Raw genomic sequence first — 14,864 nt, forward strand, 5'->3', positions numbered from 1 at the left:
ACTAAAGATCCCTTGTTCCCCACTCTTCAAAATTCCCGGAGCTTTCCTAAATCATTCAAAGCAGCAATGCTCACCACTTATCAAAGTAATTAAAACACCAACATTTCTAGGCTCATCCTTGGGAAGCAGGTGTTCCAGACTGGCAGCAGATTTCTTTATTAACACCAAGCCCTCCTGCAAGTGCAATTCCAAGGAGCACATTCCCTGGAGAAGGGCTCAGCAGGTGCCCTGCCTGCTGGACAGGGACCATCAGCCAGGAGCAGCCTCCAGCCCCAACTCGGCCTTTAATCCCCGAGTGCTCCTCAGCTGGCAGGTTCAACATCCCCTGGTGCTGCCAAGGAAGCCCAGATGTTAATGAGAGCCTGACAGAACAGCTCTGCCGTGCCTGGCTTCCAGTGCTGAATAAAAAACCCCATTTCTCTTCCCCCGGAGCTGCGCCAGAGACGGGCTGGTTTCTCTTTATCGCATTTCTGCACTAATTGTTCCAGACTCGCTGCGTCACTCCGAGTGTCCTGGCTCTGAGCACACTGCTCCCACTCTGGAAGCAGGCAGAAAAGTAAGAAAGTGCTTTAGGAAGCAATATGTAAATACGTCCCCATTAGCCAGATCCATTTCAAGTGACAAATTGTTCTTTTAATCACCTCCCTAGAACTTTACATTTAATTGCTGAGAGCATTTCCAGAACTCTGTTGTGCTTTTTCAATAGCTGGAAGTATTTTAAATTGCTTCCTGCCTATAATAATTTTGAGGATAAAAAAGGCGATAGTTTAGTTTATTGCTGAACTAAAATAAATCTGATTTCTTGTGAATGTTAAATATTAGGGACATAAACCAAGGGAAACTAATGGAAATACCCAGGAGTCAACTTTCAAAGTAAAGCACCAATATTTATATGTGGAAGCAGTAATTAGTGCCACTTTCATTGGTACTCTTGCACTCCTTTAGGAGAAGGTACTTGATAAAACCCTTGTGAGAAACAAAAGTTCCTTTCAGCACTCTTGTTCGGAGCGCTGGGATCAGCTGGGAATGTGTGCTGGGACTGCAGCCACCTCCCTCCTGCCTCTTCCTAATCAATTATCCTGTTCCCAGAGAAAAACCCAAATATTTTAGTAGAGAAGATAATGGAGAGCTGGAGGAGAAATACCCCACAGTCACAATTTAGGGATAAACATAAACTTGGTGGAGAGCCAAATGCAGTTATTGTCTCCAGTTTTCTCCTCTTTTCCCCAAGGCTTAACTGAGATACCTGGGACTGGGTAATTGAAATGGTTCAACCTTAATTTTTTTCTTGCAATTTGGTTCTTCCTAATCTACCTCTCCCTATTCCTTTCCATCCCCCCATTCTTCCAAGAGATACCCCACAATGGAACGTGGAGTTCATGAGTTCTGTAAGATTTTGGGGTAAGAAACTTCTGAAAGCTTCTTAGGTCACTTACCCACCTCTGTGACAGCTTAAAAACCACTCACTATAAAGCAACTGAAGATGGTGCACAAATATATAAATAAGATATATTAATTTCAGCCTGGAGCACAGGTTTATCAAAAGGAAAAAGAGTGTGTTTGACAAAGTGCATAGCAGAGTGTCTCTGCAGCACTGGTTTGGTTCTGGTGGTGAAAATAATGCTCTGGCAGGTAGAAATCATTGGAAGATCCAGCTGTGAACATGTATTATTTCCTCTCATATGGACAAACACAAGTGTCTCTCAGGTACCATTTGATTTCAAACTGTCAGCTGAAATTTGTGCAGATGATGATGATGACACCAGCAGGACTATTGAAAAATATGTTTTTAAATAAAAATGCCATTTCTCCTTGGCAGATTGAAACAGCAAAGGAACACTATGGAGCCATTATTAAGGCCAATGCTCCTACAATATTCAAGGTACCACTCTCCTTAAAATACATTTTTGTGCAAGAAGCTCTGCGAGTGTGATTTATTGCTGATGCCCAGACGTGTGTCATCCACAACCTGCAATGAAAGTAGGAAGCAAAGGTGCAAAAGCAGGATGCTGAAAGGGGAGTTTAGATGGGATATTAGGAAGAAATCCTTCCCTGGGAGGGTGGGCAGCCCTGGCACAGAATTCCCAGAGCAGCTGGGGCTGCCCCTGGATCCCTGGCAGTGCCCAAGGCTGGGATGGACAGGGCTTGGAGCAGCCTGGGATGGTGGGAGGTGTCCCTGTCATGGCAGGGCTGGAATCAGATCTTTTCAGGTCTTTTCCAACCCAAGCCTTTCCACAAAACACTGATGTGCAGCAGGAAAGAAATCATATTCTGCAGTTGCACCTGTTTAACTTTGCTTTGAAGGTATGAAACGTTTCCAATGCCAAATATGTAAAATTAATTCAACTTACAGTTCCCTGAGAAATAGCACTTTGTTGCTATTTAAGAGGTGCAGAAGAGAAGCAATCAAAGCATCCAAACATTTCTGGCATCTGAGACTCTTCCCATGCCATGTTATTCATGAAGCAGAGCCCTGCTGGAACTTGCAGGTCTCCAAATGGCAATACAAGAGACACGAGCAAAAATTTGCAAGTCTAAACACTCATTTGGAACAGACATGACATTATTCAGTGAAGGATTTGTCATATCAAACACTGAGCAATAAATTGGGATCTACTTTTCCATGATCTAATATTATTTCCTACCAGCATGTCACAACTCTGACGCAATATGCTGTGAGCTGAATTGATCCCTGTCCTTCAAATCCAGCCCCATTTATGGATTAAACATACATTTATCAGGGAGTTATATGAAGAGGGAGGAGAAATCTTTGCTGCTTTATCCACGTAGGAACATCCCTGCCATACTGCAGGAAACAGGAACACAGAGCACACAAGGCTAATTAGGAAGAAAGCAGAGTTTCCTTGCAATTTCCAATCAATGGCTCATCAGCTCCATGAAATTCTTGTTATTTATTTAAGTTTTCCTGGGATATGGTCACGTTCCCCACGGGAATAATGCAGCAGGATATCAGTGTAAAACTAATGTCAAGTTTTTTCAGGCAAACTAAAATTTGTTGAAATGTTCAAATAACCATCAAGCAAATCTTCACTTCTACCATTAAAAATCATCTTTTTCTCTGTGTATAAAGCAGCTTTAAACCACTCCAGCCAACACAAAAGGACTCAATGAAGAGTAGAAATACCTCATAAATCCAAAATCAATGTCAGATGAGGAAAACTGACTGTACTAAACAAATATAAATCACAATATACAGAAACAGAAATAACAGCTGAAGAAAAGCTACACAATAATCACAATACAGCACGTTAGTAACAGGAGGTAAAACCCTACAGGAACTCAGATTTGCTTTACTGAGGGCTTTGTCACTCGTTAGATACCAATTCTGGAACAAAATCAATAGCTGAGAAAAATCATTTTTAGATCTCCATATGTCTAGCTTTTCCCATTCTTGGCAGAATGGGCAAAAATTAGCATCACATGAATGTTTTTTAACCAGCTGCACATTAACTGTGTCCAACATTAAGTCTGGGATATTGAGATGTTTGTTGGATCGACAGCTCTTTAAAACCATTAAAGACACAACAGTAAAACAGCAAAAAGTCAAAATAGCTGTAGAGATTTCAGTGTGATTTAAAGGTTGTAACAACTGGAAAAGTAGCAGGAGAGCTACATAAATCCATTTTTGGTATTATTTTGAGTATGTGGGTGAGATGATTTACTAATTTTTGGTAGCAAATAATGAGTATTTTAACAGGTTCCCCAGAACAGAATTCTAAGATCCAGAAGTATGGCCATGCAGAATGATGACAGATGACCATTTTAATTATCCAAACATCACTGCTCAATTATGATACAACTTAGAGTATTTAACATAAAACCAGCCTGGATCAGAAAAATATCTGGGGGGAAAGTCTTCACACTCAAAGCCAGTCATTTACCAAATCTTCCACTCAGTAAACCCCAAATAAGACTGATAAAAAAAGGGAATTTTATTTAATTTCCAGAAAGGGGAAACGCGGTAACTCTAAAGAAAGCGTTGGAATGGTTTGTGATTCGTAAATGGAGTTTCATTGCTGGATTAATGCTGGATGTCCACACCCCAGTGGAGCTGGAACTGCACACTCAAAAGGACAAAACCACTGCTAACTGCAGGGATAATCTGCTCCTTGTTGAAAAGAAACATTCGTATGACTTATGTAAATATCTGTGCCTAAGACAAGCAAGGGAAAAAACATGATAAATTGTAGAAGGGAAGCAATTTTCTTGTTCCATACTGTAAGCTGGCATTTCTTTGGGGATGAACACAGGTTTCTATTGTAACTGGGATGCTGTACATGGAGGAATAATCACTATTTAATCAAGTCTCTTCTTTCAGACTCTTTACAGAGAATGCAAGAAATAAGTGCAATTAAGTTAGCAAGATCTAAGCAACTGCACAAAACACCAGAAAACAAAAGCAGAGTATTTTGGGGGCTACAGGGGGAGAGGAAACAAACTGGTGGAGAAGGTTTTTGGAATTAGAATTGTCTGGAATTATTTGATAGCTCAGTGCAATAAATACAGACTCCAAGTAAAAAAAAAAAGAAATGTCAGATCACTGATCTGGAAAGGGCTGAACATCCCTCAGGCCAGGTCAGCTGGTCCTAAACCATCCCTGCTCTTCCCAACAAACCACTTCTGCTTCCTGGCTGGATGTTTCACCCCAGATCTCCTGCCCTGCATCCCACCCTGCCAGGGGCACTGCGTGTTTGATGCCACCACAGCTTCATTTCAGTGAAGAAAGGAGAAGCATTTCTTCCCACCTTGCTCCACGTCTCCTGAAAACTTTCACAGTTAATCCTCCAACTCTCTGACATGTTCAAGGATTTGAAATAATCCTGGTACCAGCTCTCAGTCCCTTTTGGTGATTCTGGGAGTGCTCAGCTCTGGGTTTTGCATGAATACCACAATTAGTGTGGGGGTGTCAATCATCTCCCATCTGCTGACTGCAAGAGGAATTCTCACCTCTTCCAACCACTGTTCTCAGCACCATGAGCACGTCTGGCATCACCTCCTGCCCCACACCTCAAACCCAAACCTTGCCAGAGTCAGGCAGCGCTGCCTCAGCTTGGCCATCACCTCTGGGTGTAAACCCACACACAGGACACAGCTGTCAGAACAGCTGGGACAGTTCAGGCTTTGGACTGCATCTAGAAGGAAAATTTAATCATTCTAATTCTTACAGATAGCTGGGAGAATGACCCATTTTCTCAGCTGCTGAAAGACAAAGCTGTTGTAAGACTATAAAGATGATTTAAGAGCATGTATCAGTTTAGAAGAGGAAAAATTCTGCAAGCTCAGACAGTTGTAAAATTGCCACTTTATGGCTGTGTCTGCTTGGACTCTGCCAAATTTATGAGGCCACAACACCTATATTATTGAATATAATGTCTAGCTTCTATTACCTTGTCTTTGCAATCAAACCTAATGTTTAACATCACAGCCCTTCAATAATGACACTCTGTATCAATTAAAAACAGTAAAACCAGTTCCTTTCAGCTATTACTTGAGGCTCAAGAGTAATTAGTCAAAGACTGAAGATGCAGAATGAGAGATGAAATATACTTGCAACTTTTGGTCCACCAAAAATCCATATATCCACTTTTCTCACCCCCCTCAGTGCAGCAGTGGTTTAAATTACAGAGCATCATTCCATCCCACCACAGAATGTCTTGATTGCAAGAACACAGGCAGACACCAGCACTGTTAAAGACAATCAACACCTCCCTGCAATTCTCTGCTCACAGGGAAAACTGGATTCACCGAGGCTCAGCAATTGTGAAATTGGGCAGAATGTAACTCCAGAAGATAGTCCCTTAATTACAGGAAATCCCATAAAAATCAGACACATTAAGTGCACAGAAATTACGAGGAACTAGAAAGGCATTTCAAGATAAACGTAAATCCCCTTAAATACTTCCCTCCTCCCTCCTTTTTGGTTTCTTCCTCCCTGTGTTGACTTCAGAACTGAGATTTTGTTATTATTCTGATTTTTAGCACATCCAAGCAGCCCCGAGGGTCGCCCTTACCTCCTGCCCGGGGCGGGGTCCCACAGAGCAGCACGACGCCCTGGCCCTCCCGCACCGACACCGCGCTCCTCATCTTCATCCTGGAGCTCTCCCCATCTGCCAGGGAAACAGAAGCGAGCAGGGTATCAGGAAAGCTGAAAACAGATCAGCAGACATTCTGAAGATTGACATTCTGAAATCCTGACCTCCCTCCTTTCCTGGTCTGCAAGAGAACCCGGCAGCTCCAGCGCAGCAGCTGCAGAGGGAGAGGCTGCTCGGCACGAGGGAGGATGGCAGAGTCAGGGCTGAAAGGAACTAATCTGCAGCCTGATAATTGAACAGATCCTGTGGCTAATTTTGTTCTTATGCCTGGCTTCTGCTACCCTGACTTTGATAACCAAAAAAGGAGCCAATGACTTAAAAATAGGCCCTCAAGCCACCGTTTCTTCGGAAATGAAGGCTGTGATGAACACAGCATCAAGATCCCACTAAACTCCCGTGTCCAATGTAAAATAACATTAATAACAGGTATTCAGAAAAGAGATATGGATCCTTCCCAAGAGAAAGGAACCTCCTGGACCATATTCCTGCAGGAGAATCCCCTGGAGCATCACTAAGCCAGAGCTCTGCACCTCGGTGTGCTGACCCAGGGCTCTGCTCTGACTGGCCTCACGTCTCTGGGATTATTTTAGACCACAGGACATCCTGAGGTGGAAGAGATCCAAAAAGATTACTGAGTCCATCTCCTGGCCTGCACAGGACACCCCAAAAATCACACATAGCATTGTGGGGAGGGTGGGATGCAAATACTTCAGTTTCCATATGTAAATATTTTACCATAAATTTATATTGGCTTTCCCTCTACTTGGTGAGTCAAGACCCAAGAAAGTTGGGCCTCATCACACCCTTAAACTAAGCTAAATACAGCATGCAATACAAACCAAGATCGAAGTCCTACACTAACAAAGCCTTTTCCATAAATAAACCATGTAATTTTCCATACAGAAAACAATTAAAAAAAAAAAAATTGTTTATAACCCTGTACAGGATACTAAACTAGCACAGTCTTTAAATAAGGCTGCCTTTATAACCAGGCATAATAGGAGCAGAGAGTTGACCAACAGTAGCTATTTCTCCAAAATACAGCATTTTTTATTACTGCAAAGCAACAGCTGTTACAGTGAGAACACTGAATAAGAGCGATTAGAATTTCAATGCTTCCTTTAAAAAATGCTGCAGTAGGAGAGTGTTGTACAATCCTTTGTTAGTGCACATAAAGTTCACAGGAATGTTTCTCAGAAGGGCTGTTTTCAGCTTTCCAAGTGAATTTCCACGCAGGTATCCTCAGAATAAACTCAGATCCTTTTGCTGGCTATGATGTAGAAGTCACATACAACCCCAGCCAAACTGATTTCACTCAGGGGTCAAAACAGCACAGCCTTAAATTATTATTTCAGGCCTTTGAAGCATCTTCCCCCCATAACATTATACACTCATCAGCTGCCCCAACAGCATTCCCCAGAGCCATGGAAGGAAAAACCAGGAGCTGACAGCACCTCAGAGAACACACAGTGCTCTGTTTCAGCATGAATCACACCAAAAGAAGTAGCACTTTACATATAAAACTAATTTAGACCACATTTTGCCCTCTTACATCACAACCAACACAAGTCTTTAACCTTAAATAAAACCATTTCCATAACTGAAATGGGTTCTTAAGCCCAGGTGTTCATCTATTGCAACCACAGACCTTCAGAACCTTCCTTGCCTTTGTGTTGTCCAGCACATGGTACGGGCAGGATGGGATTGGGCTGGGATGTGGGACATGCTGGAGGATCGGGAAGGCAATCATCCCAGAGAGAACCCACCACAGCTCTGCAGTTTGAGCTGCTGCAGTGATGTAAAAATTGCAATTATTAATCCCTGACTGCAGGTGAAGAGTGTTGTCACAGAAAACCAGTTTTTGGGGAAACAAGAAGCAATGCATATCCATCCAAAAGCAGGTAACATGAGCCACGCTACCATAAAATAATAATTTCCTACAAATTAGCAGGAAACTCTCCATCCTGCCTTCTGGAGCAGCTCAACTACCAGACTCATCACACAGCTGCCAAAACACCATCACTTAATTTCTCTACAAACTTCTGAATTCTCTTGTCTGGCTTTGAAAGTGATGAAAAATCAGCATGCAAAACAGGAGCAGGGTTCTTTATTAGCATTACACAGTCAAGTCCCAATCTCTGACCTTGGAGAGCACTGGCTGCTTCCAAACACGAGGCTGGGCTGATTTTCAGTGCTCCTGCAGCAGATTCAGGGGACTGAAGGTCAAATCCAGGCATGTTTGGAAGCATATCAAGAGAGATTGTTTATCCTTCAGCTTCTTTGTTAGGGTTTTTGTTTGATTTTTTAATAAAGCCACTATCCCAAGCACAATGACACCAGGGAGGAGAGCTGTGTATCTTCTAACAAAACTTATTATTACATGAACTCGTTGGGAAGGGACATTAAGTCCTCAGGGTAAATAAAATACCTTAACAGGTGGACTAATATTGGCAAAGCTTGTTTATTTGTACAGATTGAATTGTATCCCTGAAATCAGAGGCTCTTTTCCTGCTCAAATGTCTCAGCAGATAAAATATAACTGGAAACGAAGAACAGAGATTGGGACAGAAGATGGTTTTGAGGAGTGGTGAGTCAGAACAGGACTTGCTTTTCAGCACCCATGTGGTAACAATATCCCATTCTCCAGTGAAAGGAAAGGCCAGAAACACACAAAGCATTTCTGCATTTTATCTGCTGGACTAAAGATGGATTTATTCACCAGCAGATTTTTGAAACTCTCTCAAACTGGCCACCAAACTGATGTGCTTTCATTAGTTTCTCTTGCCTTAATCTTTTTACTTCCTCCTTGCATTTATTACACCTCGCTTCGAAATCTCCTTTCATCTGAAATGAAACTTTATTCATGGACAAAATTAACAGTTCAATTATTTAACCCTACTGGGCAAAGGCTCTAATCCTGCCACTGAAAATATTTTGGTAAAAATTTTACAAAAATCCTGACTACAAGGGGGAAAAAATGCAACATAAAAACCAAGCTAGAACTGTAATTTGCAAATTAAATGCTTTTATTGCCTGTTTATAGTTTGCCATATAGAAGGAAGTTTAAAATTAGCAACTGAGGCAGACTCCTGAAAAAGCATTTTCTTCTCCTTTCCCCATGTATTTGCCTCATTGCTTTAGTACCAAGTCCATAAAGTTGTATCAACTGAAATACACACGGCCATTGCAATAAAACAGAGAGAAAAAAACCCACAATTCAGCCTTGTTGAAAAGTCTTTGATTCTGCCCAAACTGAGAACAACAAAACTAGTTCCTGCCCTTACAAAAAGGATGTGAAATCTGCATATTCCACTGGGTTTTCTCCTGATTAAAAAGCCAAGTTTTCAGTCTCAAGCACTGAGACTTAAAGTTGCTGAGAAAGATTCCAGAACGTGGAGTGACAGTAAAGCATCAAACCTGTAACAGCTGCATCTCAACATTCCTGTGATACCCAGGACAATTAAAAGACACGGATTTGTGGATTCATCAGGGGAAAACACGACCTGAAGCTTCTCTGGAAGGTAAACGAGACTGAAAACAGCGACATTTTTATTAAAGAATAAATCAGGACTCATCTGCAGAGCGCGCTGACCACATTCCCCGCGAGCACCTCCCAGATGTTTCTGGTTTCTTTCATCAAGAAGGGAAGCAAAGGAAAGGGGCAAGATCACATCAAATACCACAGCCACGCTTTGAAAAGACACAGAACATCACGCTATGAAAAATTCAGAGCATTTCTGATGACAAAGCTGCTCCACACACACAACCGCTGGCGTGTGGCAATGCTGAGTTATGTCGTATTTTGTCAAGAAACCTGTGTGATATTTCACCCCCAGACACCAATTCTGTACACAGGACCTTTGTAAGATTTGCAGGCACTGCTAGAACTTGCACCAAATCCTATTTATTTTTTTTAAGTAATACACAGAGCACATTCACTGTGAGAGGGGCAGATTCAATTTTCTGTTTTTTTTTTCCTAAATTCCACTCCAAGTCCAGCAACATCCAAGCATCTCATCACACTTATACCAATTGCTCTTTATTGTCAACACATGTTTATTAGCAATTCTACCAGGTTTTGAAAGCTGCAGAACAAGGATTCAAGCTCTACAAACATAATTGTCCCTTAATAGCCATGAAAATATTTATTGTATTGCTGCATCAGACCCACTGTAATTCAAAGGAGCAGAACTCGTTAAATATACTTTAGGTGTAATTCTGTACTGGTAGGATGTTCAAGTGCCTAAATGAGTCAGACAACCAAATCTAAGCTGTTTTCTTGAGTGGGTAATTCTGAAGTGGAGACTCTGTTTGATGTCAGCCCATAATGAAGCACTAATTCACAGCCCACTCGCCCTGGTAGAAGTCACATTATTAAAAAAGATCGGAAATTCCACTCTCTCAGCTCTTGAGGGCAAATAACAGCCTCAGCACGTTGTAATAGCTATGTTGGTAATGAGAACTGCTGGAGAAAACAGAGTAACACCAATTTGTTTCCTTAAAAAGAAAAAACAAACACAAACAACAACAAAACCCAACAAGCTTCACCAGGTTGTTCAGCCCCAAACTCACCTGTGGGCGTGAACAAACCCTCTTCCCCACCACCCTACACCCCAAAATTGGCTATACCAAGGTCATGAATTTTGTATTTCTTTAGACAGGCATCCAAAACTGAACACACACTTTGCATAATTAATTTCCACCAGGATATTTGGGATACACAGCCTGTTAACCCCAACACGCTGCCTTGAGAAACATCACAGCAGGGCTGCACGTGAGCCAGGGGAAAACCTTCTGCTGCCTTCCCAGGGCCTGGATGGAATCCCACTGAGGTAGGAGGGAGGGATGAGACCAAAAATTATCTCTGTAATCAATTTCTGCTGGGCAGAGAGAGAGGATAAAAATATTAACAGTGCAGGAGCGAACATTACTCAAAGCAGGCAAGGTGGGGGTGATTTGTCACTTGAGGAGAGATCCAGAGGCTGCTGGGGAAGCATCTCCAGGGTTTCACTTGGCCAGGCTTGGTGCTACAGGGAAATCACAGAATTCCACACAAACCTCTACAAAATCCCTCTCTGCTGTGCCACGTGGCTGAACTTCTGTTTTATGCCCGGAAAGCTCCATGACAGGGTGAGCAAAACAGCCTCCCACCCTTCAAAGGATCATTTTACACCCAAAATGCTACTCAGACAACTTCTGAGTTTGAAATATCGCCCTCATCTCTGCTCACATCAGTCCCACCAGCAGAGCCCATCTGAGTGCTCCTGCATCCACAGAAATATTGCCAATAAATGCAGCAAACCTCAGTGCAGGACAGACCCTGCAGGTTGTTTCCATCCCACAAAATGCTGAATATCTCACAGGTGAGTCCTGCTGGGATGAACAGGCTGCTGGAGCCAGGTGCAGTGAACAACCAGCCAACAGCTGCCAAAAAACCCTTACAAATATCTGAAACTCTTCCCAATCCCTTGAATCAACTTGAGGTGCAGGAAACACGAGAGAAAAAAAAAAAATGCTCTTACACCAATTAAATATAATTGGTGAGAACAACACAGAAGTCTGTATTATATAAACACAAATAGGAAAAGCTAGAAAATAAAATGGCGCAGATGTATCAGAGTGTGGTGAACAGGAGATGCCAGCGTGGGAAGAGATAGAAGAGCTTGCAATAATGGGGGGAAAGATGGACAGAGGGATGAGGTGACTTTTGGGCTCTGAGGAACTGAAGGAAGGGACCAGAGACAGCAGAGATAAAAAAAAAACAGTAAAGGAATATTAATAGCATAAAAGGTTGAGTCAACATCCGAGAAACAGGAAGGTTGTTTTTTTTAAACACACTTTGCACTGGCAAAAATGCACTGAAAGAACTGGAAAAAACCCAAACCAAACCCTATCAGCGTTACTGGGGAAAATGCATGTTTTGAAAAGAAAAATGTTCTCCAATAGGTATTTCCAAAAATATGCCTTTCATAAATTCGTATTATACGGGAATTACCACTCAACTCCAGGCAAACACAGCACTGAACAAAGCAATTCAGGCAATTTGAGAAATATCTCAGGAGGCAAGGATGTTTGCTCAAGGAAATTATCCTACAGTCGACTTCTCGGATGCAACACAGATTTTTCCTCTAACACTTTCCCAAAACAAGCCCTAAGAACATCCTGACAGTCTACAAAGCACCAGCCCTCGTAACCACAAAGCAGGTTTAGTGCTGAAGAACACCAGGCTATTCACATTTTAATAGTTAAACAGATGGTTAAAGCCCTGCCAGATCTAGCTCTAATTATCTGAAGGTTTGTTTATTTATTAAATATGCAGCAGTGTTCCCAAAAAGCCTTTCCTCAATAAATAAAACCATCCTACAACAGCTCAGTTTTAAAGCACTGGGAACATGCTGATGACGGTGGGATTTATTAATTTTTTTTCCTGCCACTGACTTCAGTCCTCGATGTTTGCAGAGATGCCACCTTTCCACAGAGAAATGGACAGATTCTGCCCCAAGTATTTCAAAATATTTTATCACCTGAAAGGATATTTGGGATATGGGCAACCAGGATCTGTCATTTCCTCACCTCACAAGGTATGGAGCACCTGGCTCAGATCCCAGCTTTGACTGGGGCCACGTGGGCCAGTACAGATGTGACAGTGACAAAGAACAGACGCCGCAGATGGAGAAGTGTCCTGCCCACAGATGTCTCACCCCAGCTGCTCTCCACACCTCCAAACCAACAACTTGTGAGTCAGCAGAAAAATCCAATGCTCACAGGCCTTCCAAAGAGTCGTGTTCTCATCAAAATGTGTGGCTGAGCAAAATAATATGGAATATTTTGTTGTATGTGCAATGAAACAAATCATCTCCCCATCCATCAGCTACAACAGTCAAATAATGCGCCAAGAATTAAGATCCAACCTTAACCCATTACCTACCCTGCCAGAATCACCATTTCTGACATTTTCTGTTCCAAAATCAGCTGGGTTTTCTTTCCAGTTCCAGCAGCTGTTCAGGATTTTTAACTGGACATGTTAAAGGCTAGTGGACTTTTATTTTTTGTATTTATTTTCATAATTCTCCTGTTTACTGGTTCTCAATCTCAGGTATGTTGTGCTTCAACTCTTTAATAAAAGAAACACAAGGGAACCTGGAGAAGGTGACTATTTCTACATATGTGAATTCAATAACCCACTTGAAGTAAGCTGTAGAGAGAATAAGGTGCAAGGATAGATTCATACTATAACAAAATAATATTTACAGAGGAATTCAGGAGAAATTAAAACTTAATTCTATTATTGAAGATGAAAAAGACAGAGGCAGAGGAACAGAAGTAATTTTCTGAGCACATTTGCCTGCCTGGCTCATGCAGAGGAAGAACAGTTATTTCACTGTATTAACTATTCACATCACAATTTGAAGGAAGAGGTGGGTGAATTTTCACGTTTGACAAATAAAGTACCTCAGACTCAGTATCCTGAATACAGCATTTGGGACTGACATTAATTGCTCCTGTGAAGCTCAAACCTACCATTTCTGAATCAGGGATATAATGTGATCTTCCCTGGGCTCCCCTCCAAGCCCTGCAGGATCTGAGCGAGCACCAAGATGTCACCACAGCATAAAGCAGGTTCAGGAAAATTGCTGCAAACATTTCTGACTATAAATCTCTGGGGTTACTCCCTGGGATTAGACTACATTAACAGGCTCAGAAGGACAGCACAGATAAGAAAAATGATCTATTTCTATCCCAGCACCGTACAGCAACGCTGAAGTTGTAGCTTAATGGATGTTCAGGAGCACATCAAAGCAAAGCAGAAGGGATTTTGTTCACTTCCTTCACAGCAGCGAAAAGTGGCCAAAGCAGACGGGCTGGAGTTATTTCCTTACAGACTTCAGGGAACAGGAATGCAGGGAAAGGCATTTCTTACCCTGATGTCATTTGCAGCTGACAAGCAAAACAGGTATTTTCTGTGGCAGATAAGGTAGAAAAATGGAAAGAAACCCCATGTTATTGTGATGTGGACAGCGGAGATGTTTAAAACAATAATAATTTGCCAGATTCACATAAAAATGAAAAAATGAAAATTAGAACTTTATCTCTAGGAGACAGACCATGGAAGGGTCCACGAGGCAGAATCATTTCTTCAGTGCTGAAGATGAAAGCCAAATGATGAAGCTTCCCAATGAAGTCACATCTCCAACCTGTGCACAAGCACGAGCTGTTAATTAATTATTTAATGAAAAGCAGAAAACCACTGCATAACCTAATTCAGCATTGTGAAAACCTATTACTCTCTAGTCCCTAATAAAATCAAAAGAACACACTGACGCTGCAAACTCAATTATTTGGAGGTAGGAAAAAAAACAGAATTAAGGTTGCCTAAGACCACAAACATTGGCAGAGGAACAAACCAAAAGCCCCATCAGTGAGATTTCAGCACCCAGGGCTGATGGTTCAGAGCTTCCTGCTATTAAAGCAGCCACTTTCCTGTCTTACCTGGAACCCTGAAAGTGCTGCTGAGTGTGTTTAATTAGTTTTCAAGAGGCTGAGTGCTCAGTGGAAGGTGTGAAGTTATCCTGTGCCGGCTCCGTGCTCCTGTGGGGATGTTTGGGCAAACCACAGGAGCAGTGGTCACTTGTAGCTGCTCCAGCACGCAGGGCTGGACCCGTGGCTGCTGTTCTGCTGATCTGTAGCTGTGTCAACAACTTTCTCACACCTCTACATCCCATCAGCAGCTCCCAGCAGGCAGCAAGGGCT

General features: G+C 42.2%; 1 protein-coding gene across 2 annotated transcripts in view; it reads right to left on the minus strand.

The window, feature by feature from the left end:
- The window catches only part of CNTN3 (contactin 3), a 92,994-nt gene that overhangs the window by 40,677 nt on the left and 37,453 nt on the right, over positions 1-14,864 (minus strand). For both annotated transcript variants that reach the window (XM_014251529.2, XM_088061748.1), the window contains exon 3: positions 6,033-6,128. In XM_014251529.2, coding sequence (XP_014107004.1) covers positions 6,033-6,128 — 96 coding nt within the window. The remainder of the gene's footprint in view (positions 1-6,032; positions 6,129-14,864) is intronic.

Source organism: Pseudopodoces humilis, chromosome 13, assembly GCF_049639895.1.
Source record: "Pseudopodoces humilis isolate 2021_Gansu_Grassland_sample_001 chromosome 13, ASM4963989v1, whole genome shotgun sequence".
Lineage (NCBI taxonomy): Eukaryota > Metazoa > Chordata > Aves > Passeriformes > Paridae > Pseudopodoces > Pseudopodoces humilis.